Below are 25,182 nucleotides of genomic sequence, written 5' to 3' on the forward strand. Positions count from 1 at the left end.
GGGGATTGGAGTCCACCCCTCTCAAAATGGCCAAAGTTGAGAAAACAATCATTCATCTTTAGAAGCAGTATTTTCTCCATGAGCACGCAAGGAAAGTTTGCAAGGAAATTCTCATAGTAAATCCGTGGAGTATGACGGAGGCCTCCTTAGGAATAACATGTAAAAACAAACTACAATTCGAGAAGCGTTACTGTATTTTTCGGAGTATAAGATGCACCGGAGTATAAGACACACCTTAGTTTTTGGGGAAGAAAATCAGAAAAAAGCTGATTGGCAGGTGGATCGGCCTCCCGGAATACCCCCAATCAGCTGTTCCCAGAGGTGAATTTTAGCAACAGGTTCCTTGGTTGTGAGCTCTGTGCCTTGCTTTTTTTTTTTTTTTTGGCTTTTTTTTTTCTGTCTCTGAAAGCCTCCAAAACAGAACTTCAGAAAAAAAGCCTCTGAAGCTTGGGGGCTTTTCTGAAGCTCCGTTTGGGGCTTTTTTTTTTCTGAAGCTCTGTTTGGGGGCTTCTTTTCTGAAGCTACATTCGGAATATAAGACGCACCCAGATTTTCACCCTCTTTTTCACCCCTATACTCCGAAAAATACGGCAAGTCCTAAGTTAGCCTTCATGAAACTGCAAAAGACACATCGTCTCTTGTAATTTTAGCCCATCGGGGTCAACCAGCTGACTTTCGCCCACCGGACCCGAGCTCTGCGGTGTCTCCTCTTCCTGGCGGATCCTGCTGCCATTGAATCGCTCTTCAAAAAACCCATGAATAAAGTCAGGTGAGGAAGGGGCATCTCCCATTTGGGGTGAGCTTAGTGGCATATCAGGGCGGATAAAAATCGATATGGAAAAAAGAATATTTTGACAAAAACAGTTACTATGTAAAATGAAATTGGATAGAATAAATTGTATATGATACGATACTGGTCAATACCAGTAATTATACCAGTAATATTAACATCATAAAATACGTGCATGTGTGTGAAAGAAAGAAAAAATCAATAAAACTTGATTTTTTTTAAAAAAGAGAGCATTTGGTAGAGTCTTTTTCTGATGCCTTTAAAAAGAAAAAAAGAGAAATCACGAGTGATCCATTTTACATTAAAAGTCTCCCAATTCGCCTCCTACCACACCTACGACTTTCTGTTTTTCTGCTTCCTAACAGGAACTTCATGAAATGTTTCATTTACCTGTCACAGCTGGAAGCTCTGAATATTCCTTATACCTATGAATCCTTCCACAGGGCACCGAAGGAGGGCATGATTAAAGGGCTGTGGAAGAACCACAGCCATGAGCCCAAGGTGAGGCCGGTTGGGGAAGGCTGGGAGTTGGAAGTCCAGAGGGGTTAAAAAGGCTGAGGCTGGGGGGAAGACGGAGGCAGGAGAGGTATTCAATCCTACGCTTTCCCACAAATACGTCCACTTTCAGGCAGTCAAACTGGTGGCTGAGCTTTCCTTGGAGTACAGAGTGCACAATCCTGTGCTCTGGAACGGTTTGCTAGAGAAGCTAATGATGTTCAAAATGGTAAGCCCCTTTCTTTTTCTCCATTCTGCCCCCCCCCCCAACATCCCAGGACGAATTATGCAAGGACCGCTCGCTGAAGCGGCACGGGAAACTTCGGCCGGGCTCCTCGAGAGACAAAAGCTTGCAGGGGGCCGGTCTAGTGTCCGCAATGGAGAGCAAAATCCGGCTGCTCCCCTGACCAGACGCCGTTTACGGCTCCCAAGTCCCAAGCGGGCAGGAGACGAGGGTTGCTTTGCTCCACCGGCTGGCGCAAATATACCGGCGGAATGCTGATGCCACGCAAAATGAAATAGAGAAAAAGAGACAGAATGAAAGAGAATGAGAATGAGAGAGAGAGAGAGAGAGAGAATGAGAGAGAGAATTAGAGACAGAATGAAAGAGAATCAGTATGAGAGAGAGTGAGTGGGGGGGGGAGAGAAAGAGAATGAGTGAGAAAGAGTGAGGGGAGAGAGAGAAAAGAGGAGAGAGAGATGAGAGAGAGAAAGAGTGGAGAGAGAAAGAATGGGAGATAGAGAATGAGTGGGAGAGAGAAAGAGGGGAGAGAGAGAAAGAGAGAGAGAGAGAAAGTGTGGGAGAGAAAAGGGGAGAGAGAGAGGAGAGAGAGAGAAAGAGTGGGAGAGAGAGAAAGAGAGAGAGAGGGAGAGAGAGAAAGAGATGAGAGAGAAAGAATGGGAGAGAATGAGTGGGAGAGAGAAAAAGAGAGGGGGAGAGAGAGAAAGAGTGGGAGAGGGGGGAGAGAGAGAGAGAAAGAGAGAGGAGGGAGAGTGCTTAAAGGACCCCATCCTGTCACTGGGAGTCCAGGCGCTTCAGCAAGCGGTGCTCTGGATTCGTATTAGTGGTCTGCGGGATTTAAAATTATGAACTTGGTGGTCCCCGAGGTCCAAAAGATTGAGGACCCCTGATTTAGAGAGTCGTCATCTGTTTAGCCAAGAATGATTAAGAGAAATCGCCATTTTCTCCCTTAGAACTATTAGCTGGTTATTGTTAAATTATTTTGAAGTCCTTCTAACATTAAGAACATTCTCCTTTTCTGTCTTAATCCTATTTTCTTCTTCTTCTTTTTTTTTTGCACTGTGTTATTTTTAAACTGCAAACTTATCGGCACCAAGTTCTTTTACTGATTAGGGAGTATAAGACTTTTACTGCAAGTTAGGGAGATTTGCCTGTCTGATGAACCGAGGTTTGATTCTGGCAATTAAACCTCGGTTCATTTTTGACTTGCTTAATGAATCCTCGCCACTATTGCCATTATTGTAATGTAAATGGGGAAAAAACTCAAGTTTTTTGTCATTGTGTTCAATAAGATGCTATTCACGTATTTTACTCTCTTGCATTTCAGGTTCACTATTTGAGGGAAGTTTTAGTGAAGATCTCTGGCATTTATTCCTTATGGACGGTGCGTAAATTTCTACCATGCCAAGTAAAGTCTTTCTAATCTCTTATTTTAGTGAAATAGTCATAAATTCACCAACAGAATTTGTCAATTGTTTGTAATTGACTGACTGGTTCAGTTTTGTTCTCTCTGGGATTTTAAGATGCTTTTTAACTTTCTGCAGATCCCAAATTACAGCCGAGCCTGGCAGAATGTCATTCTAGCCCCAGTTCTTTCTGGTGAGTGTTTCGGGTTTTTTTAGTTTACCTTCATGGCATCGTATGGAAAACCAGGCGTTAGAAGCGATGGCACAAATTCAGCAATGTCTCAAGAGGGGAGTGAATTCTCACCGGCCGAAATCTTTTTCTCTCTCTCTCGTCTTTTTTTAAAGCTTTTGGTCCCCCCAGTCCCGATCAACTCGAAGCCTTTTGCCGGAGTTTCAAGATGTTGCTGATGTAAGCAGAGGAACATTCAGGAGAGAGCGAGTGTTGTGTGTGAGACCGGGACACCAAAATATAAAAATATTTGTATATAATTGGAAGTGGGAAGAGAGGCTCCTTAGGCTAGATGAGATGATGGGATGGATTGTTTCATTGCGATCATGTGGGTTTTTTTAACTGTATAAAGAACAAGTATATGTAACATAGGAGGGCAAATCAGTTTTGTCTTATCAATAATAAATAGAGAAGCTCCTTCTAGATTAGCCAACTCTTTATCTACCAAAAATTGTTACTGCTAACATCATCAAGAGTGTAAAAGCTACAGTTGAAGAGATATTCGCCTTCTATAGCTACACCTGGAACTCGTATCTTTAGGGTGTATATACATACTTTATTTATTTTTATTTATTTATTTTTATTTATTTTGTCACAACAATATATATAAGCATCACACAAAAAGATTATATAGTATATAAACATATATATGAGGAAATATTAGGAGGTATAAGAATATATATAGGAAGAAGAAGAAAAAAGAAAAAAAAACAATAGGACAGCTCTTATGCACGCCCCTTATGGTCCTCTTAGGAATGGGGTGAGATCAATAGTAGAAAGTTTTTGGTTAAAGCTTTTGGGATTACGGGAAGAGACCACAGAGTCAGGTAAAGTGTTCCAAGCACTGATGATTCTGTTACAGAAGTCATATTTTCTGCAATCTAGATTAAAGTGGTTAACATTAAGTTTAAATCTATTGGTTGCTCTTGTATTATTGCAATTAAAGCTGAAGTAGTCTTTAACAGGGAGGACATTACAATAGATGATTCTATGAGTTAAACTTAGGTCTTGTCGAAGGCGGCGGAGTTCTAAGTTTTCTAAGCCTAGGATTTCAAGTCTGGTGGCATAAGATATTTTGTTGTTTTCAGAGGAATGGAGAACTCTTCTTATAAAATATTTCTGGACACATTCAATTGTATTGATGTCAGAAATGTGGTGAGGGTTCCAGGCAGGCAAGCTGTATTCTAAAATTGGCCTAGCAAATGTTTTATATGCTCTGGTTAGTAGTGTAGTGTTTTTGGAAAAAACGTAAGTACACCCACACATACATACATACACATATCTCTTCTCCACCCCTTTGCAGTACATGCTGGGGTTTTGCCTGGGAAACATGTTGTAAGACAAAATAGCAGAAAGCAAGAATGGAAAGAATAAAATTTTAAGACTTATAAATCTGGTTCTTTGGCGAGTTTGATTTTTTTTTTATGGCTAACATAAACCTTTTCCGCCTCCAACAAGGTGTCCCGTCATGGCGGATCTGGATTTAAGTGGGATCGCAAAGCGATACGCCCAGTTAGACCTGATGGGTTTGGCTTTAGGATGCCTGGTGCTGATTCCTCAACAGGAGAAAAAAGCCCAGCAGATTCAGGTGAGCGAAGGCACCCGCCCTCCCTGCCCGGGGACTCTCCCCGTGTGCGCTGATCTCAAGTCCCAGACGTGACATTCTTCCCGTGACGAGATCCGAAGCATTTCAGCCGTGCGATGTGATTTCACATGCTTATTTGAGGAGAAGTGACCCGGTTTTTGCCCTCCGGATAGGCCTTTCTGTCCTCGGCCGATCTCGAGCGGGTGCTGCAGCAGACGGAAGAACACCTGAGCCTGGGCGAGGCGGCCGGTGTGGCTTCACAGGTAGGCAAAGAGGGGAGTGGGGGGGGGATAAAAGCCAACCTGGCAGGGTTGACCTGCTCATCTTCCAGAGTACCGTATTTTTCCGAGTATAAGACGCACCTTTTTCCCTCCCAAAAAAAGAGGGTGAAAATCTGGGTGCGTCTTATACTCTGAATGTAGCCCCGCCCAGCTTCTCAAATGGAGGTTTCAGAGGCTGAAAAAAGCATCAGAAATGGAGCTTCAGAAAAAAAGCCCGAAACGGAGCTTAGGAAAAAAAAGCCCCAAACAGAACTTCAGAAAAAAAGCCTCCAAATAGAGCTTCAGAAAAAAAGCCCCCAAACAGAGCTTCAGGAAAAAAAGCCTCCAAATAGAGCTTCAGAAAAAAAAGCCCCCAAACAGAGCTTCAGAAAAAAAGCCCCCAAACAGAGCTTCAAAAAAAAGCCTCCAAATAGAGCTTCAGGAAAAAAAAGCCCCCAAATAGAGCTTCAGGAAAAAAAGCCCCCAAACAGAGCTGCAGAGGCTTTTTTTCTGAAGCTCTGTTTCCGAGACTTTCAGAGGCAGAAAAAAGTTTTTTCTGAAAGGGAATTTCAGAGGCAGAGGGGAAAAAAGCAAGGCACAGAGCTCACAACCAAGGAACCTGTTGCTAAAATTCACCTCTGGGAACAGCTGATTGGGGGTATTCCGGGAGGCCGATCCACCTGCCAATCAGCTTTTTTCTTATTTTCCTCCCCAAAAACTAAGGTGCGTCTTATACTCCGATAAATAGGATAACTTTCTCCCTGCTTTGTAGGTGAGGAGTTGCGTCCTGGACCACATCCTTCACCAAGCCGAAAAGGACTTGGCAGATGTCAAATATTTCCCGTTGTTAAAGTTACAACACAGGCATCCTGGCCAAGTGAAAGGCTTGGTGGAAAAACTTGTAGCCAACAACAGGTAGGCAAAAAGCGGGGGAGGGTCTGGATTGATGGCTCTGTTTGGAAGGAGAAAGCACACTTTGGAAGCCCCAGCGCTTTTTATATTCAATTTATATCACGCCTTTCCATTGGGATTTCAGGGAAGCGGACACACAGCACTCTCTATTCCCTCTCCCCTCCACCATCTAATACGTGCAGAGCTAATTCACCATTGCCCGGGGAAATTTTTCTGGGAAGCTCAGCTTTCCGATACTTTTAAGGAAATTAAGAGGACTCTTCTATGCAATATGTGTCTTGCAATATACACAATGAAGAGGTCTCTCGCCCTAATCCCTCGCTTTGTGGCTGTGCAGGACAGAAGATGCAGCGTCTCTAATAACAGAATATCTCCGGAAGCCCGAAACGTCTCCTCCTTCGAAACGGACGGCTTCTGAAGTGGTGAAGGTACTCAGTTTTATTTTTTAAATCAGTCTGAAAGGCTTATTCGGGGGAAATATTCTGTTTTTCTATTTGCTATTCTGTTTTTCTGCCCAAAGCACCTTCCACTGGCTGCAGTTTCTTAGGCCAAGTCATTGTTGTGACCCAGGCCCGAGTAGGTAGTAGGAAACTCAGTCAGTGAAAAAAAAAAACAACTGTATTCGAACAACTGAGAATTACTTCATTCTCGGCGCTAGTTCAACTAAATTAAAGCAAACTCCTCCCAACACCAATTCCTCAGTCCTATCACCAACCTTGGTCCAATTAGGCAAACTGCCAAAGGCCTTTCTTGGTAAAAGTTCAGAAGACGCCGATACGAAACAAATGCAAGAAGAACACCTGCAGTGATTCACTTAATAACTGTAGGCAAGAAATGTCGTAAACTGGGGCAAAACTCACTTAACAACAGAGGTTTTGGGCTCAGTTGTGGTCATAAGTCGAGGACTACCTATATCATGTATATAATGTAGTTTTAAGAGAAATGTATCTTTATCTAATCCTAGGATCTTACCTTGGTCATTTTTTAATCTCCTTCCAGATGTACTTCAGTGAGCTGGCAGAAACTCTGCTGTAAATTCCCCAAAGAAGCTGGTATTTCTTGATAACCTCATCTGGACATACAAAACTTAACATTTTAGCCTTATTTCTACTTGAGACTAAGGTGATCTCTGTGTATATATGCTAATTTTATCACTGGAAACACAATTTCCACATTCCGCGGGTGTTTATACAAAATATATATCTGGCAAACTCGCTCTGATAGTCCCATAATATAATAATTACTGAAAGTTTCCATATAAGGGGAGATGCCAAGTATCTCCATGATTTAATAAATAAATGTAAATCAATCAATAAATGTAAATCTGTGAAGACGTGGCTCTCCTGCCCTTTCATTGACATTTAAGGCACAAATCTGTCTTAAAGGTAAAGGTTCCCCTCACACATATGTGCTAGTGGTTCCCGACTCTAGGGGGCGTTGCTCATCTCCATTTCAAAGCCGAAGAGCCAACGCTGTCCGAAGACGTCTCCGTGGTCATGTGGCCGGCATGACTCAATGCCAAAGGCGCACGGAACGCTGTTACCTTCCCACCAAAGGTGGTCCCTATTTTTTCTACTTGCATTTTTACGTGCTTTCGAAACTGCTAGGTTGGCAGAAGCTGGGACAAGTCATGGGAGCTCACCCCGCTACACGGCAGCACTAGGGATTTGAACCGCTGAGCTGCCGACCTTTTGATCGACAAGCTCAACATCCTAGCCCCTGAGCCACCGCATCCCTCTAAATCTGTCTTACACACCTTAAATTAAGGCTCTCTGGGGCCAAGTGGCTTGAAGGTGGAGCAAACTGAAGGCCAGCGTATCTGAAACATTGCCATAAATAACCTTAACGTTAATAATCTTGTATCAAATCCAAGTTGAATAATAATATTTATTATAAGACAGTTCGCATGAACAGGTAGAATTCTGCTGCGCATGTTGAATAGTATTTACAAGCAGGAGCCATTTGGGGGCCAAACGGAGCGGGGGGGGGAGGGGGACAAGCTAAAAACCATGGCAGATTTTGTCAGAAGTCTGGGGAAGTAAACTTAGTCACCTACGACAGGATAAAAGAAGCCACCTTGACAACTCACAAGGCTGCAGACACTGGGCGCGTATTGCAAAAGAGTCTGGAATGAGTTAGGGGGAGGCCCGCTTGCTTTTAGCATTTCTTGTACTCAATTCTTTCGACTTTCACGTCGTCCCCAATCAGCTGGTAGACGTAGGTGACCACCGTGGAGGCCTGGATGTCCATCAGCACAAAGGAAGGGATGATGTTGCTGGGAAAGGAATTGAAGGGGTGGGAGGGAAAAAAAACACCACCATTATTTTGCTGACGGGGTCAGGAGTCTGAGGTGGGGAGGGGAGGGGAGGGCGGGAGTCTACGCATAATAAAAGTGTAACTTACTTTTCCAAAGCGCTGTAGGCCCCCGTGGCTGATCCCGGGTTAATGTAGAACTTGTTCTCGTGTTCAAACGCCTCGAATTTCTGCGTGTGGCCCGAAATCAAGATGTCGACGTCGAACTGCCTCTGGTGGAGCGCGAGGCTGGCCACGTCCCCCCAGGGAATGACTTGATGGCCGTGGATTAGCCCGATCTTAAACTGCCCCACGGTGACCACTTTCTGCTCGGGATAGTTCAGGTTCTAGGGTTGAAGGCAGAGCATGAAAACGAGACCAGCAGGAAAAAAAAACACTTGGCGTTTTATCCTCTTTCAACCCTTCCAGAGGAAAATGTCCTTTTTTGGGGGCGTGGGTGGGTGGAGACGAATCGTCAGGCACTGTCCCTTGTAATGAAGTCGCAAAAGTGGGTGAATCAAGACACAGAATAACCGAGTTGGAAGGGACCTTGGAGGTCTTCTAGTCCAACCCCTTGCTTAGGCAGGAAACCCTACACCACTTCAGACAAATGGTGTCCGATCTCTTCTTAAAAACTTCCAGTGTTGGAGCATTCACAACTTCTGGAGGCAAGTTGTTCCCCTGGTTAATTGTTCTAACTGTTAGGAAATTCCTCCTAAGTTGCTTCTTTCCTTGATCAGTTTCCACCCATTGCTTCTTGTTCTACCCTCTGGTGCTTTGGAGAACAGCTCGGCTCCCTCTTCTTTGGGGCAGCCCCTGAGATATTGGAACACAGCTATCATGTCTCCCCTAGTCCTTCTTTTCATTAAACTAGACATTCCCAGTTTCTGCAACCATTCTTCATTTGTTTTAGCCTCCAGTACCCTAATCCTCTTGGTTGCTCTTCTCCGCACTCTTTCTACAGTCTCCACATCTTTTTTACATCGTGGCGACCAAAACTGAATGCAATATTCCAAGTGTGGCCTTACCAAGGCCTTATAAAGTGGTATTAACACTTCACGTGATCTTGATTCTATCCCTCTGTTTATGTACATGAGGAAGGTGAACATGAGAGAAATATTCAGAAACCATTAGCTGGACCAAAGGGGCCGAAACGTTTCTTAAGTTTTGGGAAGCAAGCTAATATTTGGAGGTGGCTTAGGCAGATACATCCCTCATTCACCGAAGTACTAAAGAGAAGGCGAAATGGCAAAAAAGAAAATAGAGGGCCAGATGGGCACAATTCTATTATGCTCAATCACAATAAAATTAGTTTTTATGTGGAATTGATTAGCTGGTTTGGTCCGTGCAATGCAATATTTCTCAACCTTGGTGACTTGAAAGTGGGTGGACTTCAACTCCCAGAATTCCCCAGCCAGTGTTGCTGGCTGGTGGATTCTGGGAGTTGAAGTCCACCCATTTTCAAGTCACCAAGGTTGCGAAGCTTAATAAGACAATAAGTGACAAGAGAATAACACAAATCTCCATAAAGAGAGGCTTGCAGGATCAATAAATGTATTTTAAAAGAATTAGTTCAGCCCTCAGGGATACAGAACAGGTTGATAAATTACCCAGACAGAAATCCCAGTTTTCAGTGTCGTTATACCTCATCAAAATCTCCCCTCACGACGTGGACGTCGCCAGCCAAGGTCTTGAGGTAGTCATAGCTCTCCTTCGTGCAGAGGTTCCCGGTGCAAAGAATGTGCTGGATTTTGCCCGGAACCAGCAATTTTTTGAATTTAGCTGGCAGGCTGTTACAGCGATGAGGAATGTGAAGGTCGCCCAATACTAACACCAACTTAGGACAAGAGAGAAGAGGCGGTTAAGGTTCTAGCAACACATCAACCCGCTTTCCAGCACTGGAGAGAAAGAAATGCCCCTCAAATCAAAGCCAACCGGCTAACTGCTTGAAACTTTGCAAATCCCGTTGCAATTGCGTATTAATGTTTTTTTTAAAAAACAACAACATTGGATCCACTGCCGATAAAATCATGAGGATGACGACACATGGAGGAAAGTTAAAAATAACGACTTAATCCAAAATGGTGTGGGTTTTTTTAATATTAAAAATATAACTTGCTCCAGATTTTTTCCCCCATGTACAAACTGTTCAAATGAACAGGCTGTCAAATTTGAGACAATTGCAAGTGGACAGTTGCAGGGATTATACACAGCTACTTTTTCCGGCGGGGAAAAAAATCCCATTTTGTTTTAGATGCCTTCTGCACCAAAGGCCACTAAGGAACGCAGCTCCTGCAGGCTTGGAAATTAGCTCTAGGCTGGCCCTAAGTCCTCGGGTGAAGAATGGCAGGATTCTAAAGGGAAGCCTGGGTGTTTCTTCCCTATATATGTATATTATACTTGTATCTTGCTGGGTGGCTGTGCCACTACTGGACCGGTTGGCGATCGCCAACTTTCTGACTTTGCAAGGTGGCACCTGCCAATCGCATGGTTCTATGGTTGATTTTATTTAAGGGTGAAGAGATTGCACCTTGAGGATGTAGGGCGATGTATCTCAACCATGGCCACTTTAAGCTCTATGGACTTCAACTCCCAGAATTCCCCAGCCAACATGGTGCCCCTCCAGATGAGTTAGAAAGGCTGGATGACACCAGACTGGAAAAGAATGAGTTATAAGCAGGGTGACTGAAAGAAGGGAAGGCTTTGACTTCCAATAGCCTTTAAATGCTGCCACCTTGAAAGCCGCTAAAAAGAGTTATCACCTACCACCACCACCAACGTCAGCAACTTACTCTGTGCCCAGCCTTATTGGATGAAGAGGTTGATTGCAGACAAATGCAAAGGATGTGGGGCAGCATGGGTGGAGATGGGGATGGAAAAAAATAGGGGTGAGACATGAATAGTGTTAAATTAAAAGAAAGCAACAGAAAAGGAAACATCTCAAAGCCAAATTAATAGGCAAAATCACCAATGAAATCTGAATGTTAGCAAAGGAAAGGTTAAAAACAAATCTGATTTATGCAAGTATCAGGGTTATCCAATCAACTCTCCCAGCAGTTTCCTATTTAAACCTGTTTACAGAATAAGCCACAAAAATATTGCCCGTATATTTTACAATCTATGGTAAAACATTTGGTAAAAAGAGTAGGGTTTGCACACTTCAGTGTTCTTTGGGTAGGCAAGCATGGGTTGGAAATGACCCAAAATATCCTAAATATAATGAAAAATGCTTTACGAATGCTTTCCGTATAGCTGTCAGATGAAAAACAAGGCCTGGGATATTAAACACTGAATACATCAGGACATCAGCTCCAATCCCGTTTCCTAAAACTTGGATTTTCGTTTGTCATTTCATCCCGTTTGGGATTTTAAGAACCGTAGGAACTTCTTCCTAATTTATTGCTTTTGAAGCTGCTCTCTGATTTCTGTTCAGAAAGATGGAGGAGAAGCCGGCTGCTGAAATTCCATCCTCAAGTCTGAGGATTCTCCCACAGGGAACTGAGATCTACTGGGATCTGAAGGTTTTGCAAAGACCAATCTTCTCAAGCTCCTTTGCAGCCATGCAGTCTAAAAACCATCTTGTTTGCCTATGAAAATTCCCAAATGCCTGACACCCCAAATGACAGCTCCACCCTTTTACGATATTCCCAGAAGGATGTCTGCCAACATACACCCAAACTGACCTTCCTGAAGCTAATCAATTCTTACCATATACCAAATATTGTAATGACTGTATGACTGTAACTTTGTTGCTTGTATCCTTACAATTTATACTGATATTGATGTTGTTTCCTGATTGCTTATTTGTAACCTATGACTATCATTAAGTGTTGTACCTTATGATTCCTAACGAACGTATCTTTTCTTTTATGTATACTGAGAGCATATGCACCAAAGACAAATTCCTTGTGTGTCCAATCACACTTGGCCAATAAAAAATTCTATTCTATTCTATTCTAATTTATGACTCAACTGCCCTTTTGCAACTAAAGTGCACTGTACAAATAAATACCTGCACTTGTTCTCGCTTCTTCTCAACGTTACCGACAATTTCCTATTAGGATGTTATACACCTGGTGGCTCATTTCACAGGTTGATCGTAAAACTTCCCAGGGTTAGCCAAGCACCATCATGATAGATAAGCGTTACAGGTAGTCCTCGACTTACCACCGTTTATTTAGTAACCGTTCAAAATTACAACAGCACCGAAAAAGGGACTTATGACTGTATTTCACATTTACAACCGTTGCAGCATTTCCCGGGGTCGCATGATCAAAATTGAGATTTTTGGCAACTGACTCATATTTACGACGGCTGGAGTGTCCCGGGGTCACCTGATCCTCTTTTGTGACCTTCTGACAAGCAAAGTCCATGGGGAAGGCAGATTCACTTAATGACCATGTTACTAATGTAAACGGCTGCAGTGATTCACTTAACAACGGTGGCAAGGAAGGTTGTAAAACGGGGCAAAATTCACTTTAACAATGGGCCACATAGCAACAGGGCTCCATTGTGGCTGTAAGTCGAGGACTGTCTGTTGTGCAGGCAGATGACCACAACTACCAGGAAGGTGAAGCAGGAGAGTCAGAAGACGCAGAGAAAGCCCTGGAGCTCAATCTTACCACAAAATTCACCGAGATATTAACTTGACAACAAAATAATAGAGCGATCCCACATCCGTTACTTTGAAACGTCAAAGAATGGTAAATGTCTAAGAATGAAGCCTGCTGCCAAATCTAAACACAATCGGCTGCATGGAACCCCAAAGCTTCAGAATTTACAATTAAGGTCTAACTGATTTGGAAGCCAAAGGTCCAAGCTCTTCCCTATAATTGGTTTAATTAGTTTTTTCTTGAAGAAGCTCAAATACACCCCAGGCCTAAAACTCCCATTTCCCCCAAGGGAAACCAATCTATAAAGCAGGAGTCTCCAACCTTGGTCCCTTTAAGACTTGTGGACTTCAACTCCCAGAGTCCCTTGAAGTCCACAAGTCTTAAAGGGACCAAGATTGGAGAACCCTGATATAAAGGATATATATAATCCTTTAAAGGAGATAGATAGATATATATATATATATATATATATATATATATATATATATATATATATATACACATACATATACATATATACAACCAAAGACCTACATACAAACACCCGTGAAAACCTCAGAAAACATATACATATACATATATACATATACATACACACATATATATATATATATGTATGTATATGTATATGTATATGTATATATGTATATGTATGTATATATATTTTTTTTCTGAGGTTTTCACGGTGTTTGTATATAGGTCTTTGGTTATTGGGTTTCTCAGCGTAAAATTGAGTGTCTTGGCGACGTTTGATGAAGTCTCATTCGTCATCTTCAGGCTTCAGCTTCGTGCTTCAGGAGCAATGTGTGATTACAGCTGCAATCACACATTGCTCCCAGAAGCACGAAGGTGAAGCCTGAAGATGACGAATGAGACTTTGTCCCAACGTCGCCAAGACACTTCCAATTTTACGCGGGAGAAAACCCGAATAACCAAAGACCTACATACATACATATATATACATATATAGTATAATATATATAGATATATAGATAGATATAGTGTAAAATTTGAAGTAAGAAGCAGAATATTTATGGAAAATGACCCCAAACTGAATATTTTCTTCCTGGGGGTGGGGGACGGGGAGGAGGGAGGGGGAGGAGGAGGGGCTCAGTCAATGCAACCGATTTGCGGCCTGTCTGAATTTGGGGTGCTGAATTCGGGGCTGGAGCCAGATTGAAACCACCCCCCACCCACCCCCCGAACAACAAGAGCCCCAATGCCTCCCTCCCAGCTGGGTGGGGATGATGGGAGTTGTTGTCCCACGCAGCTGGAGGGTCCCCGGGCTGTCAGCGCGGCCAGGATAGATCCAGGCTGGGCTTCCAGGCCAACCCTCGGCCCTTTGGGGGGATCCCTCCTCATCGCCCCCCCCCAAGAACGACTCACCATCTTGGCCGCTCCCTCCGCTTTCCGCCGCTTCCGGTAAGCCTAACCCACAAGGCCGGAAGTGCTGACTAGGGAAGCCGAGAGGAGGCAAAAGCAGAAGCAACCTGCCGGCCAGACTCGGAGGCTGAGGAGTTGGGGCTGGTAGAGTTCCTCGATTGCAACCCTACATGAGCGGCGCCGTTGGGTCGCTGAGTGGAGGGTGGAAGCCCAGCAAGGGTGGAAGAAATAAGGGCTTAGTGTGACAGTGTTCAGGACGCCCTCATTGTACACCGCCTAGCCAAGTGGGGGATGATGGGAACTGTAGTCGGGGCTGAAAAAGAGTGCTTAGGCGGTTTGGGGGCGGGGTGTGTGTGTGTGTTATCAACTGTCCCGCATATGGCGGCATATCACAAAAGTGTGAATAATAAAGTGTGAATAATAAAGAGCCGGAAGTGCTAGTTCCACCGAAGAAAGGCCCTTTCCTCATCGTTCCCACCCTCTAAGGACTCACCAGCCTGCCTGAGTTCTCGCGATATTTCCTCCTGGCGATATTTCCCGCTTTTTTTCCTTGAGGCGGGGACTTTTCAGACGTTCTCCTGACACGCGTGTTTTTTAAAGCGGGGAGGGAGGTGGGAACTCGCCGTTCTTTTCATGATGAAGTGTGTCATTGGGGGCGCCCGTGTCAGAGGTATAGCACCTCAGTGCTTTAAGAGTGGAAAAAAACTCAGTTTTATCTTGCCAGTTTCCCCCCAAATCCAAATTCTCAGCCATGAATACATGTATGTGCGTGTACATGTATATGCATGTATGATATATGTTTGTGTGATTTTTATTTTATTTTATCAAATTGAAAATGCCCATTTCCTTGCCCAAAGCAACTGTATGGTGCAGTTTACAATTCCATAAAATCATAAAATATCCAAGCATTTAAATTAGCAACAATTAAATTTATTGGTAAGTGTTAAGAATCAGAATAAAGTGCAACCCAAAGGATAGCAACGCTCATAAAATCAGGGTGTGTGTGTGTGTGAAAAAGACACGTTTTATTTCATTGGAAGGTCCAATAAATAATATGTTTAAGCTCATAAATGCCAAATGCAAAAGACATCATATATATCATACACATATATGTTGCAGGAAACAAATTCTAGTATTTCAGTATATCTATTTCCTTACAACATGATTATGGAATGAATTTAGATTATATCGGTTCTAAGGGGATAAAATTAAAATGAGGAAAATTTTCTGCGGAGTTCAGAGATAAATTGAAATCGGGCATTCCCCCTCAGCTTCCTTGTCATGCAAGCACTTAAAACCGAATATATTGAAGTTCTATAAGGGGCGTGCATAAGCGCACAAACGTGCCTACCGTTCCTGTCCTATTGTTTTTCTTTTCTTCCTATATATATATATATATGCTTATACCTCCTTATATTTACTCATATATGTGTTTATATACTATATCATCTTTTTGTATGATACCTACATATATTGTTGCGACAAAAATAAATAAATAAAATAAATTCTTTGCCCAATTGGGCTGCCGTCCCAAATGTCTTTATGCTAATATTCGCTCTCTTGTCCCTTTCCGAAATGGTTTGTGTGGTGCAACATTAACGCCCCTTCCCCAATCTTCCCCGCAGTTTTTGGAAGGGCTCTGCACGCCATTGCGAGAATCAGCGATGAATTTTGGATTGACCCTAAGGAAAAAGGAGTGAGTAGATCCTGGATCCAGAAGAAAACAACTTCGGAACTGAGTCATGATGGGTTCCAGAGAAATGCACTGTCGATTGCCACGCCAGGGTGGGGCTGACCAAGCATCCGTTGTTAATTAAGGAAAAACCCTGTTTTGCTCAAAAGGGCCTCATTTGGATGAGAGCCTTTGTACCAACCGCACACTGCAGGTTTTTTTCCCTCACTTGTACTTAAATGCTGCCTAGAATTCGATGTGCGATAAGACAAACACACGCTGGATATTTGTTGCAAAACGTGCTAGGATTTCCACCATTAAGTAACGTATTGCAAAATCTACTGTTTTTCCTCTCGCCATCTGGAAAATCCTAGCACAGTATAACAAAGTTAACAGCTGATTTTGCGGTTGTGAATAGAATAGAAATAGAAATAGAATAGAATAGAATTTAATTTAATTTAATTTAATTTAATTTTTTTATTGGCCAAGTGTGATTGGACACACAAGTAATGTGTCTTGGTGCATATGCTTTCAGTGTACATAAAAGATACGTTCATCAAGAATTCTAAGGTACAACACTTAATGATAGTCATAGGATACAATTAAGCAATCAGGAGTTAAGAGTTAAGGAATTAAGAGTTAGGTTGAAGCAAACAAGCACCTTCCAATGTTACCATATTGTGCTTTTTTTTTTTGCTTATATGTAACTTAGGAGAGATACAGTTAATACAGATATATCATTTCATCCTGTCCACAGCTCTTCCTGAGGACAGTAAATAGTTCTAGATCGGCCTATGCCTGTGTCTTCTTTTCATCCACATTCTTCCAGAATTATTCCTATGGAAATGCCACTGAACGGAGCCTGAATGGGGACACTGTTCAATTTGCATGTAAATTAATAATCAAAGTAAGTTTCAACCAATTGAACCCAAAGCTTTTTCATTGCTACAAAAATACAGTTTCTATTTAGTGAAATACGTAGAGAAGCTATATATGATTTAATGTATACCTTTGGTCAGTGTGTACTTTTCTTTGGGCGGGGGCGGGGGGGGGGATTTATTGCAGCTGGTAAAACTTGAGAAAAACAGGATATCACTTTCTTACATTAGTCATCAGTTAAAAAAAATGAAATTCTGAAACTATACCAATTACGATGCCTAAGAAAATAAGACCTAAGCTGATTTTTATTGTGCACTTTTACTGTTTTATTTGGCTGTAAACCGCCCTGAGTCCTTCGGGAGAAGGGCGGTATAAAAATTTAATAAATAAATAAATAAATAAATAGATAAATAAATAAATAAATAAATAAATAAATTCATACAATTGTGCTGCATACTTTTTGACTGCGAGAGGATTCTGCAGTCTTTATTTTTCCTCATGAAATCCCTGCATTAATACAGTTTTATTTTTTTTTATTTCAGGCTATTCTGCCCTTATTTCGATGCTTGCACACACTGGAAAGAAATGTGGAAAAATGCAACATTTACACAGATGTGAACGATTGCCATGTTGTTTTTAAGCTGTTCTGCAAACATGGTAAGTGTGTGATCTTGTCAGTCTTACATGACCTGAACGGCAACATTAAAAATGTTATTGGTCAGGATTTAAAGAACTCCTTTTCACCTTGGTTTTGGGTTGGAGATATTTTGACTGTGGAATTTTCCAAAGAAGTCCCTCCGCTGTCCCCAAACATTTGAGTGCCCAAAGGGAGCATGTGAAATGAAATTGCTGCTGGATTTGAATCCTCTGAAAAGCTTTCGAGATAAAAACGGGGTTGCTTACAAAGATGGCTCACTTACAGCTTAACTCCCTGGGATTAAATCAATAAACGGCGTTTGCGTCAGTTACAATTATTAAATATGCTTCAGATGGATCAGGTGGCACTACATTTTTAATTAAGTCTGCATTGCTGGGGGGGGGGCAGAAATCCTAGCCCTTTAGAAAAAATAAAACAGTGTTGTATATTGTCCACCAGAGAGCAACAAATGGCTTCTTTTTATCAGCACAGGTCTACAATGGAGCTGGGTAGACAGATGTTATGAAAAGCAGATGATTGATTTTGCTATATGAAGAGGTGGTACATTAAAAAAAAAATCACCATTTTATTAAGGTTCTTTTAAGTGAGTTCCTGGGACAGCTGCTGCATCCATCACTTCTTGCTTTGGAGGAGATGGGCTCATGCAGAGGAATTCTGAAAGCCATTCTCAAATCTTGGTTTCGGATAATTATTTTTGTTTGACCTTCTGAGCGCAGATGTTTTTTCCCCCCTCAGCTTAAATGGCAGATAACACATCTAGCACACTTCGGATAGAGGAGAATATTTGTAGCTCAGGGCTGAACTGTGGGCTCCTTGGTGCTCTCTGAGCTTGGCTGTTTTCTTGCAGACATTTCATGACCCAAACTAGGTAACACCATCAGTGATAGTATTAGTATATTTAATCAGGCTGAAATAAAAATACTGTAATCAATTCATTGCACATTGGTTTGAGGTAGCCTGCAGGGAGACTTTGGATTTCAAACCATTTCCTTTTCCTTCAGGTGTCGTGAAAACTCATAGCTTAGCTTTCCAGGAGTGTGAACCTCTTCAAGCTGTGTTTGCAAAACATTTGTGTACCAATGTATTGAAAGTCCACTCCAGGTAACATAATAGGCACATTAGCCGTTTGCTTGTTTTGTGGTGCTTGATAGTGTGTATCGAATGAAATGTGAACGGTTGTTTGTCACCGATGGGATCCCGGCCTTATTAATTCAGAGAGAGGAAAAAAGAATTTAATAGGAGCTGCCCAATTTGTAGCCTGAATTAATTATCCAGGCTTTTGTATATTTCAGGCAGCTGTCTGACATGCTGATCCACTTTCCGACGTACCAAGAAGAAATAACTTTAGGTGTAACACCAGTGAAAGTTTCCTTCAAGACTTACACAGAGGATGAGATGGGTGAGGATCGTGCTTCCATGGTGGGATTCAAGATACAACTTTGAATTTGTAATATCCCTGAGCGCAAGAAGTTACTGTAAGATAAGGCTGTGGCATATTATACAATCAAATAACTTCTACTGAATATTCAAAAAGCAGAGAACTGAAAAAACCTTTTAAAAAAACCAATAGCGAAATATACTCTGTTACTATTCACTCTTTTATAAACAGTAGCCACAATGAAAGAAACATTCAAAATTTCCCTGATAATGGTGCTCAGATTTGTTACAAATTGATAAAGAGTTAATAAGCTGTCCAATGCACATCCATTTCTGCACCTAATTCAGCATATTAATCCGATCTGTAGTTTAATTGTGGCGGTCTGTATTTTCTTTCTGATATTTGGAATGGTTTTGCATTGACTTCAGATATATTATTTCGTAGCTTGTAGTAGCTGAAGGCTACCAAATACGGTTACCATATTTGAAATGGAAATGGCTCAGCCGCCCTGTGATATACGCTAATCAAATTTTTATTAACCATTCTAAGAATTCTCAACAAACCTGTGGTTTTTTAAAAGTCATTTTTTAATCTCGCAGCATTCTTATTTCGACAGAATTGGCCAAGGCAATGCGTACGGAAATTCATCTCAGTCCCGATGAATTTGAATATTTTCAAGTCGGAGTAGATTCGGAAGTCACGTTTTGCCTTAAAGAACTGCGGGTAATATGGTTAATTCTACTGTTTTGATTGTAGCGTGTACTTCATACATATCTGCTAGAGCAGTGATGGCGCCCCGCCCCCCCATGTGCACGCGAATCCTCCCGCAACCGGCACACAATGGCCTGGTAGGCCTGTTTTTCTCTCACCTGGCTCCAAAGCCTGAAAATGGCCTTCCCCACCCCTCGGAGATCCTCCACAGGCCGAAAACGGCCCATGTGCCAACTTCCGGTGGGACCAGAAGGCCCATTTTTTGCTGTCCCCAGCCTCCAGAGCCTCTCTAGAAGTCTGGGGAGGGCGAAAACGGCCTTCCCCTCCCCAGAGGTCCTCCGGATGCCAGAAATGGGCCTCTGGAGGACCTCCGGAGAGTGGGTGGGGAAGGCCGTTTTCACCCTCCCCAGGCTCCTAGAGAGACTCTGGAGCCAGGTGAGAGAAAAATGGACCTTCACCACCACCACCCGGAGGCAGGAAACAACCTGTTTCCCTACGTCTGCTGGGCCCAGAAGGCCCGAAAATCAGCTGGAGCTGAGCTCGCGTGCCCAATGATATGGCTACATGTGCCACCATTGCCATCAATGTGCTAGAGTGTCTCATTTGGACAGCAGCATTAGGAAAGAAGGGATAACGGAGCAAATGCTACTCGGATATTCTTTTAATGCTGAAATGTCTCCAGGTAGCACTTAAATCTAGTAATAAATGCTGCAGTGGCAAGCGTTGGAATTCATAAGAGAGCTGAACTAACTCCCAGTGGTGGGATTCAACTAATTTAACAACCGGTTCTCTGCCCTGATGACCAGCTGCGTAGGCGTGGCTTGGTGGTCATGTGACCATGTGGGTGTGGCCAACTCAACGTCACTCGCATCGATGGGCGCTTCACTTCAGCTGATACAATGTACTAAGGGTTAACCAGAGAGGCAGTTTCTGTAAACAGGGAAATAAAGATTAGGCTAGAAACACCACCAGAATGTTTCCTTCCTGCCTTCCTTACAGGATTAGCCCTGGAAAGTGGGGGGGGGGGAACAAAAGAAGATTTCTTCCGACAACCGGTTCTCCGAACTGCTTAGAAAGTTAACAACCGGTTCTCCCGAATAGGTGCGAACCAGCTGAATCCCACCACTGCTAACTCCCCTCTTTCACTTAACGTTTAGGGTCTTCTGGTGTTTGCAGAAGCTGTCAGCGTCCCAGTCTCCATCCATTTTGATGTATCTGGAAAGTAGGTAGACCTTTACCCTTTTAAGAAAGCAGTGCCACATTTTATGGCCTTGTTTTAAAACTCCAAAAAGCTTAGCGGAAAAGAAATTTAAAACTACCTCAAGCTAATAGCATGACAGCTCCCAATTAAGGTGTGGAAATTTTTCTGGAAGAAAGGAACACGGGTGCTGAGAACTACCCTGTCTATTGCCATGATCATAGGCTGTCTGTTTTCCAAGAAAGACCGACCTTTAGAATAGAATAGAATAGAATAGAATTTTATTGGCCAAGTGTGATTGGACACACAAGGAATTTGTCTTGGTGCATTTACAATATTTCTTTCTTTACAATAGAAAGACAGACATTCTTAGATATTTTGAGGTTCAGAGGTAGGAAACCAGATGCAACAGGTTTTGGGGACAAGTTTAAACAAAGGGAAAGTTTTCTATTGCAAACAGAAGTTCTGCTTTTGTGGCAAAGCAGCCAACTTAAGGATTCCATTGTTAAGGAGATAAGCCAGCATGTGATTGATCTGGATCAGAATGGAATTCCTGGCTTTTGGAAAAACAAAAGTACCTCTTTTAAAGCTGCCCCCTCCCTCTGTGAACCTTTAAACAGACAGGTAAGGCTCCAGCCATTATAGTCCCCCCCCCATAGGATTATAAAGCCTATTTTGGCAGTCAAAACATGAATCTTCCTGGATCATGCAGCTGCCTGGGGCTGGTCCCCTATTTTGCATTTGCAAATAGGGGAGCAGGAAAGAGAGGGAGGAGGGAAGAGGTTGCAATAGGGAGGGGAGAGAGAGGCATGGGGTAGAGGAAGCTACAAATATTCTCCTTTATTGGGGGTCGGGGAGAAATTGCAGCTTTCTTTCATTATTTTGGCATCTCGAGGCCTGTAATTGGTGAATGAAAAACTGAATGCTAGTAAGGAACCTTGTTGTAGCGTGCTAAAATGGATTGGCAAGCTATGCTTGAGTCAGGGATTGGGGGGAGTTGAAACATGGATGCAATTTAAGGAACGATTCCATTTGTGCATCTGTCTGTGAGGTGAACCAGCCCCTGCGTGAATGCCGATCCAAGCCCTTTCTCTTAACATAACCTTATTTTTTTTGCATTTTCAAGACCAGTCGCTTTCAGCATTGAGGATCCGGTCATGGAAGCCCTGTTTGTTTTGGCCACTTTATCCGATACCAAAAGCTGCACAACTGCCAGTAAACCAACATGCTTTGAGCAAAGCCAAAACAGGTAATCTTATTTTCAGGCCAAGATTTCTTGTAAAACACTCCCATTTTAGATAAGGGGTCTCTCTTTCTTTTTCTCTCTCTCTCACTCAGTATGGAGAGAGGAGGGGAAAAAGTCACGTTCTCGGGAGCAAACTTCCTAGAAAGATATTTTTGTTCTCATCCGAAGAATATCCCAAGCAGGCGGGTGTTCTGCAGACAGCCAAGTCAGGCCCTTTGGCAGGTCTGTTTACATGCCAGAGCAAGAAGCCAAACGAGAAAAAGACCCTCACAGTGACCTTTGGGGCAGATGGCATATTTTGTCCAGTCAAACACAGATAGAGCAGAGCAGAACAGAACAATTTATTGGCCAAGTGTGATTGGGCACACAAGGAATTTGTCTTGGTGCATATGCTCTCAGCGTAGATAAAAGAAAAGATACGTTCATCAAACAATTGTAATAATTTAAGCTGCTCCTCACCATGTTCAACATGGGTGTTGTGGTCCACCAGCAGCCTGTGGAGCTGGCAACGGAGTCGGACAATGATGAGGCTGAGGAAGAACATGGACCAGTCCTGGAGGCTGGGGAGGGCCCGGCTGAGGGCTCTGCACCTCTGGCAGAGGTGGGGCCAGGGCCATTGGGCAGTGATGTGCGGACTCCAGAGCCTGACAGTAGTGAGGCAGAGGAACAGGAGGAGCCTGTTCCTAGTGCACGCATGAGAAGAGCTGCCAGAAGGCAAAAGCAGCTCAGGCAAAGAGGAAGACTCAGGAGTAGGGCCAAGAGATGATTGGCCCCTCCCATAAGGCTTAAAAGACCAGCAACAGCATTTGGGCTCTTTGCCGGAAAACAACATCAATAGCTTTGTCTTGTTGCATTTGTTTTGTATTGGTGTCTTCTGAACTTTTGCCAAGAAAGGTCTCTGGCAGTTTGCCTATTTGGACCAAGGTTGATGATAGGACTGAGGAATTTGTGTTGGGAGGAATTTGCTTTAATTTAGTTGAACTACGCTGAGAATGAAGAAATTCTCAGCTGTTGGAATAAAGTTTGTTTGTTTTTACACTGACTCGAGTTTCCTACTACCTACTGGGGCCTGGGTCACAACAATGGGCTCGATGTGACTGAAGGTCAGGCACGACCCTAAATGAGTAAGTGGAGATTAGAAATAAGGAAACGGCCAGCTGTTTCTCAGCAATTTGCTTAGCAAAGGAACTGAGAAGTTGTAATCCAATTCTCTGTCGCCCGAAGCCGAACAAGACTTGTCTTTACAAATCTCTTCCTTCCTTAAAACTTAAACTGTCAGATCATGCCAACCTCTTGCCCAAATACGGTCCGTGCCATGCATCTATAGAGCCTCCACTTGGCAGAAAGAAGATAAATCTTGGAACAGGCCCCCCAAGGAGCCCTTAGAAGCTCTCCAGGACAAAACTCCAGAGTGACACTTCTAAAAACAGCCACTGGAAGGGGAAACCATAACACAAATCCATCTTTATGGTGTTTTAGGGGCCCTGCCATAGAGAGGAGTGATCAGCACATCATCAGTTGCAGGAGAAACACATCCATAGCTTCCTCGGAGGGCTTTTCCACAAGAGAGGATCCACCTGATCCCAACTATAATAAGGTAAAAAAAAGAAAGAAAGCAGGCCCCCGAAATTTCACATTTTATGCTGCGTGCCTCTTAGCTTTCACAGGCAACGTAGAAGCTGCCAGTGGAAGAAGGGAGAAGAATCAAATTGCCTTCAGTGAATTCGATCCGGTGGCTCTCTTATCCTTAATGCATTGGCCGGAAACGGTTGTAAAAGAGAATAGCAAAGAACCGAGTTTGGCCTGGCCTTCCGGTAATTAAAAACCATCCCAAGATTTAACGTGATCCATTCTTTTTTATCCCACTTTTGTTACCGCTACATGCAATTTCTAGGTTTGGCTCAAGATCCCAGTGATGGTTCCTTTTTTTTCCTTTTCTTTTTCAGTTCCATTCCTTGTTCTTCGGAGCAGTTTCCCCTAATGAGCAAAGTGATGCCAATTTGCTTCACAATTTGGCAACGGTGAGCGACACAGAAGAGGATTGGGCCCACGGGCAGCTCTCTCCGACGTTTTAACCGCAGGACATGCCCGTTGGTGCAGCAGGCAAGCAGCTCAGTCTGGTGGCCCGCAGGGAAAATGCCATTTTCGCTTATTTTAGGTGTTCGGATTACCCGAGTGGATGGCTGCCGCTTCCTATTTTTCCAACCGTTTTCTGCCAAATGTTGTTTTAGCTTCAACCTATGGATATCGCCATAACTTTTGTTCAGAATCCTTTAAGTTGATGATTTGGGATTAAAAAACAGACAAACCCCTTTGGGCCTAGGTGTGTATAATATTCAGCAAACTTCCTTTTCAGTGTGGGAAATACTTGTTGAGATCCGTTTTGGAGGTTTTTCAAAAACCAGAGTTTCTAGATTTCAATCAACTTGAAAGCATTTAAGGATGTCATCCCGCGTACCTCAGCAGCCAGATGCAAATGTTTTACAAGCGTGTTCAGCCATTCGCATTCGACAGTTTTAGACTGCCTTTCTCTCTGGCAGTTACCCACAGCAACCTAACAAAAGGCAATTAATCACCCACTATTGCTGCTGCCTGGGCTCCTTCTTTTAAGATCTGCTTCAGGGAAGAAGAATGAGAAGGGAGGATGCTTTTGAAAGCAAAGTGAAACCAGGAACTGAAAATGGAGAACCATTTCTCTAGCAGCAGAACTCCCCCCAAACATCCATACAATGCTTTTTTTGAGAAGGACACGTGTTCCTTTGCTCCTTCCACTGAATTCCTCATTGTACACAGATATTTTTTTTTAAAAGATTTTAATTTTAGTGCCTCGCTGTTGTTAAGGACGTGACCTGCCAGGAACTACTGGCTAAACATTACAACAAGCAGATATTGTACGAAAGATCAATATATTCCTTTTATGTTGCCCGTTAGAGCAATGAAATGTGTTTTTAGGGATTTTCTTAGTGAAAGAAATTAAAAGGCAGACATTCTGTATCTACTTGGGATAGCTCTTTCTTGGCTTTTAAAGGGGCCATTTTGAGGCCTGAAGATTTAAATCTGTATTTGCCAAGCCTGGCAACTTGGAGATGTGTGGACTTCGATTCCCAGAATTCCCCATGCTGGCTGGGGAATTCTGGGAGTCGAAGTCCACACAACTTCAAGCTGCCAAGGTTTGGAAACACTGATGAAAATAAGAGGTGGGGTGGAAACGGGACAAAATTGCAACAACCTTTT

General features: G+C 42.9%; 3 protein-coding genes across 5 annotated transcripts in view; 2 read left to right on the forward strand and 1 right to left on the reverse strand.

Moving 5' to 3' along the window:
- KNTC1 (kinetochore associated 1) overlaps nt 1–7,251 on the forward strand; it is a 46,962-nt gene extending 39,711 nt beyond the window's left edge. Inside the window, exons 54-64 of the mRNA XM_058158206.1 lie at nt 651–769; nt 1,156–1,291; nt 1,419–1,514; nt 2,854–2,910; nt 3,071–3,125; nt 3,278–3,341; nt 4,620–4,749; nt 4,920–5,009; nt 5,779–5,921; nt 6,256–6,346; nt 6,918–7,251. Coding sequence (XP_058014189.1) covers nt 651–769; nt 1,156–1,291; nt 1,419–1,514; nt 2,854–2,910; nt 3,071–3,125; nt 3,278–3,341; nt 4,620–4,749; nt 4,920–5,009; nt 5,779–5,921; nt 6,256–6,346; nt 6,918–6,953 — 1,017 coding nt within the window. The 3' untranslated portion in view covers nt 6,954–7,251. The remainder of the gene's footprint in view (nt 1–650; nt 770–1,155; nt 1,292–1,418; nt 1,515–2,853; nt 2,911–3,070; nt 3,126–3,277; nt 3,342–4,619; nt 4,750–4,919; nt 5,010–5,778; nt 5,922–6,255; nt 6,347–6,917) is intronic.
- Nucleotides 7,252–7,787: 536 nt separating this feature from the next.
- On the reverse strand, nt 7,788–14,346 carry VPS29 (VPS29 retromer complex component). Of its 2 annotated transcripts, none has more exons than XM_058158209.1 (4): nt 14,210–14,346; nt 9,856–10,047; nt 8,322–8,557; nt 7,788–8,193 (listed from the first exon to the last, which is right to left on the reverse strand). In XM_058158209.1, the coding sequence occupies exons 1-4, from the start codon at nt 14,210–14,212 to the stop codon at nt 8,076–8,078; spliced, it is 549 nt and encodes a 182-aa protein (XP_058014192.1). In that variant the 5' UTR covers nt 14,213–14,346; the 3' UTR covers nt 7,788–8,075. The 2 variants fall into 2 exon arrangements, with proteins under 2 accessions (XP_058014192.1, XP_058014191.1); XM_058158208.1 differs by lacking the exon at nt 14,210–14,346 and adding an exon at nt 11,003–13,056.
- A 1,490-nt stretch (nt 14,347–15,836) lies between these two features.
- RAD9B (RAD9 checkpoint clamp component B) lies at nt 15,837–25,162 on the forward strand. 2 transcript variants are annotated; one of them, XM_058158211.1, is made up of 10 exons: nt 15,837–15,902; nt 16,708–16,785; nt 17,300–17,414; nt 18,417–18,516; nt 18,708–18,814; nt 19,410–19,516; nt 20,662–20,726; nt 21,829–21,951; nt 23,428–23,545; nt 23,895–25,162. In XM_058158211.1, the coding sequence occupies exons 5-10, from the start codon at nt 18,721–18,723 to the stop codon at nt 24,021–24,023; spliced, it is 636 nt and encodes a 211-aa protein (XP_058014194.1). In that variant the 5' UTR covers nt 15,837–15,902; nt 16,708–16,785; nt 17,300–17,414; nt 18,417–18,516; nt 18,708–18,720; the 3' UTR covers nt 24,024–25,162. The 2 variants fall into 2 exon arrangements, with proteins under 2 accessions (XP_058014194.1, XP_058014193.1); XM_058158210.1 differs by lacking the exons at nt 15,837–15,902; nt 18,417–18,516 and having other exon boundaries at nt 16,774–16,785; nt 23,895–25,143.
- Nucleotides 25,163–25,182: the final 20 nt, after the last annotated feature.

The sequence above is a fragment of the Ahaetulla prasina genome, chromosome 15 (assembly GCF_028640845.1).
Source record: "Ahaetulla prasina isolate Xishuangbanna chromosome 15, ASM2864084v1, whole genome shotgun sequence".
Classification (NCBI taxonomy): domain Eukaryota; kingdom Metazoa; phylum Chordata; class Lepidosauria; order Squamata; family Colubridae; genus Ahaetulla; species Ahaetulla prasina.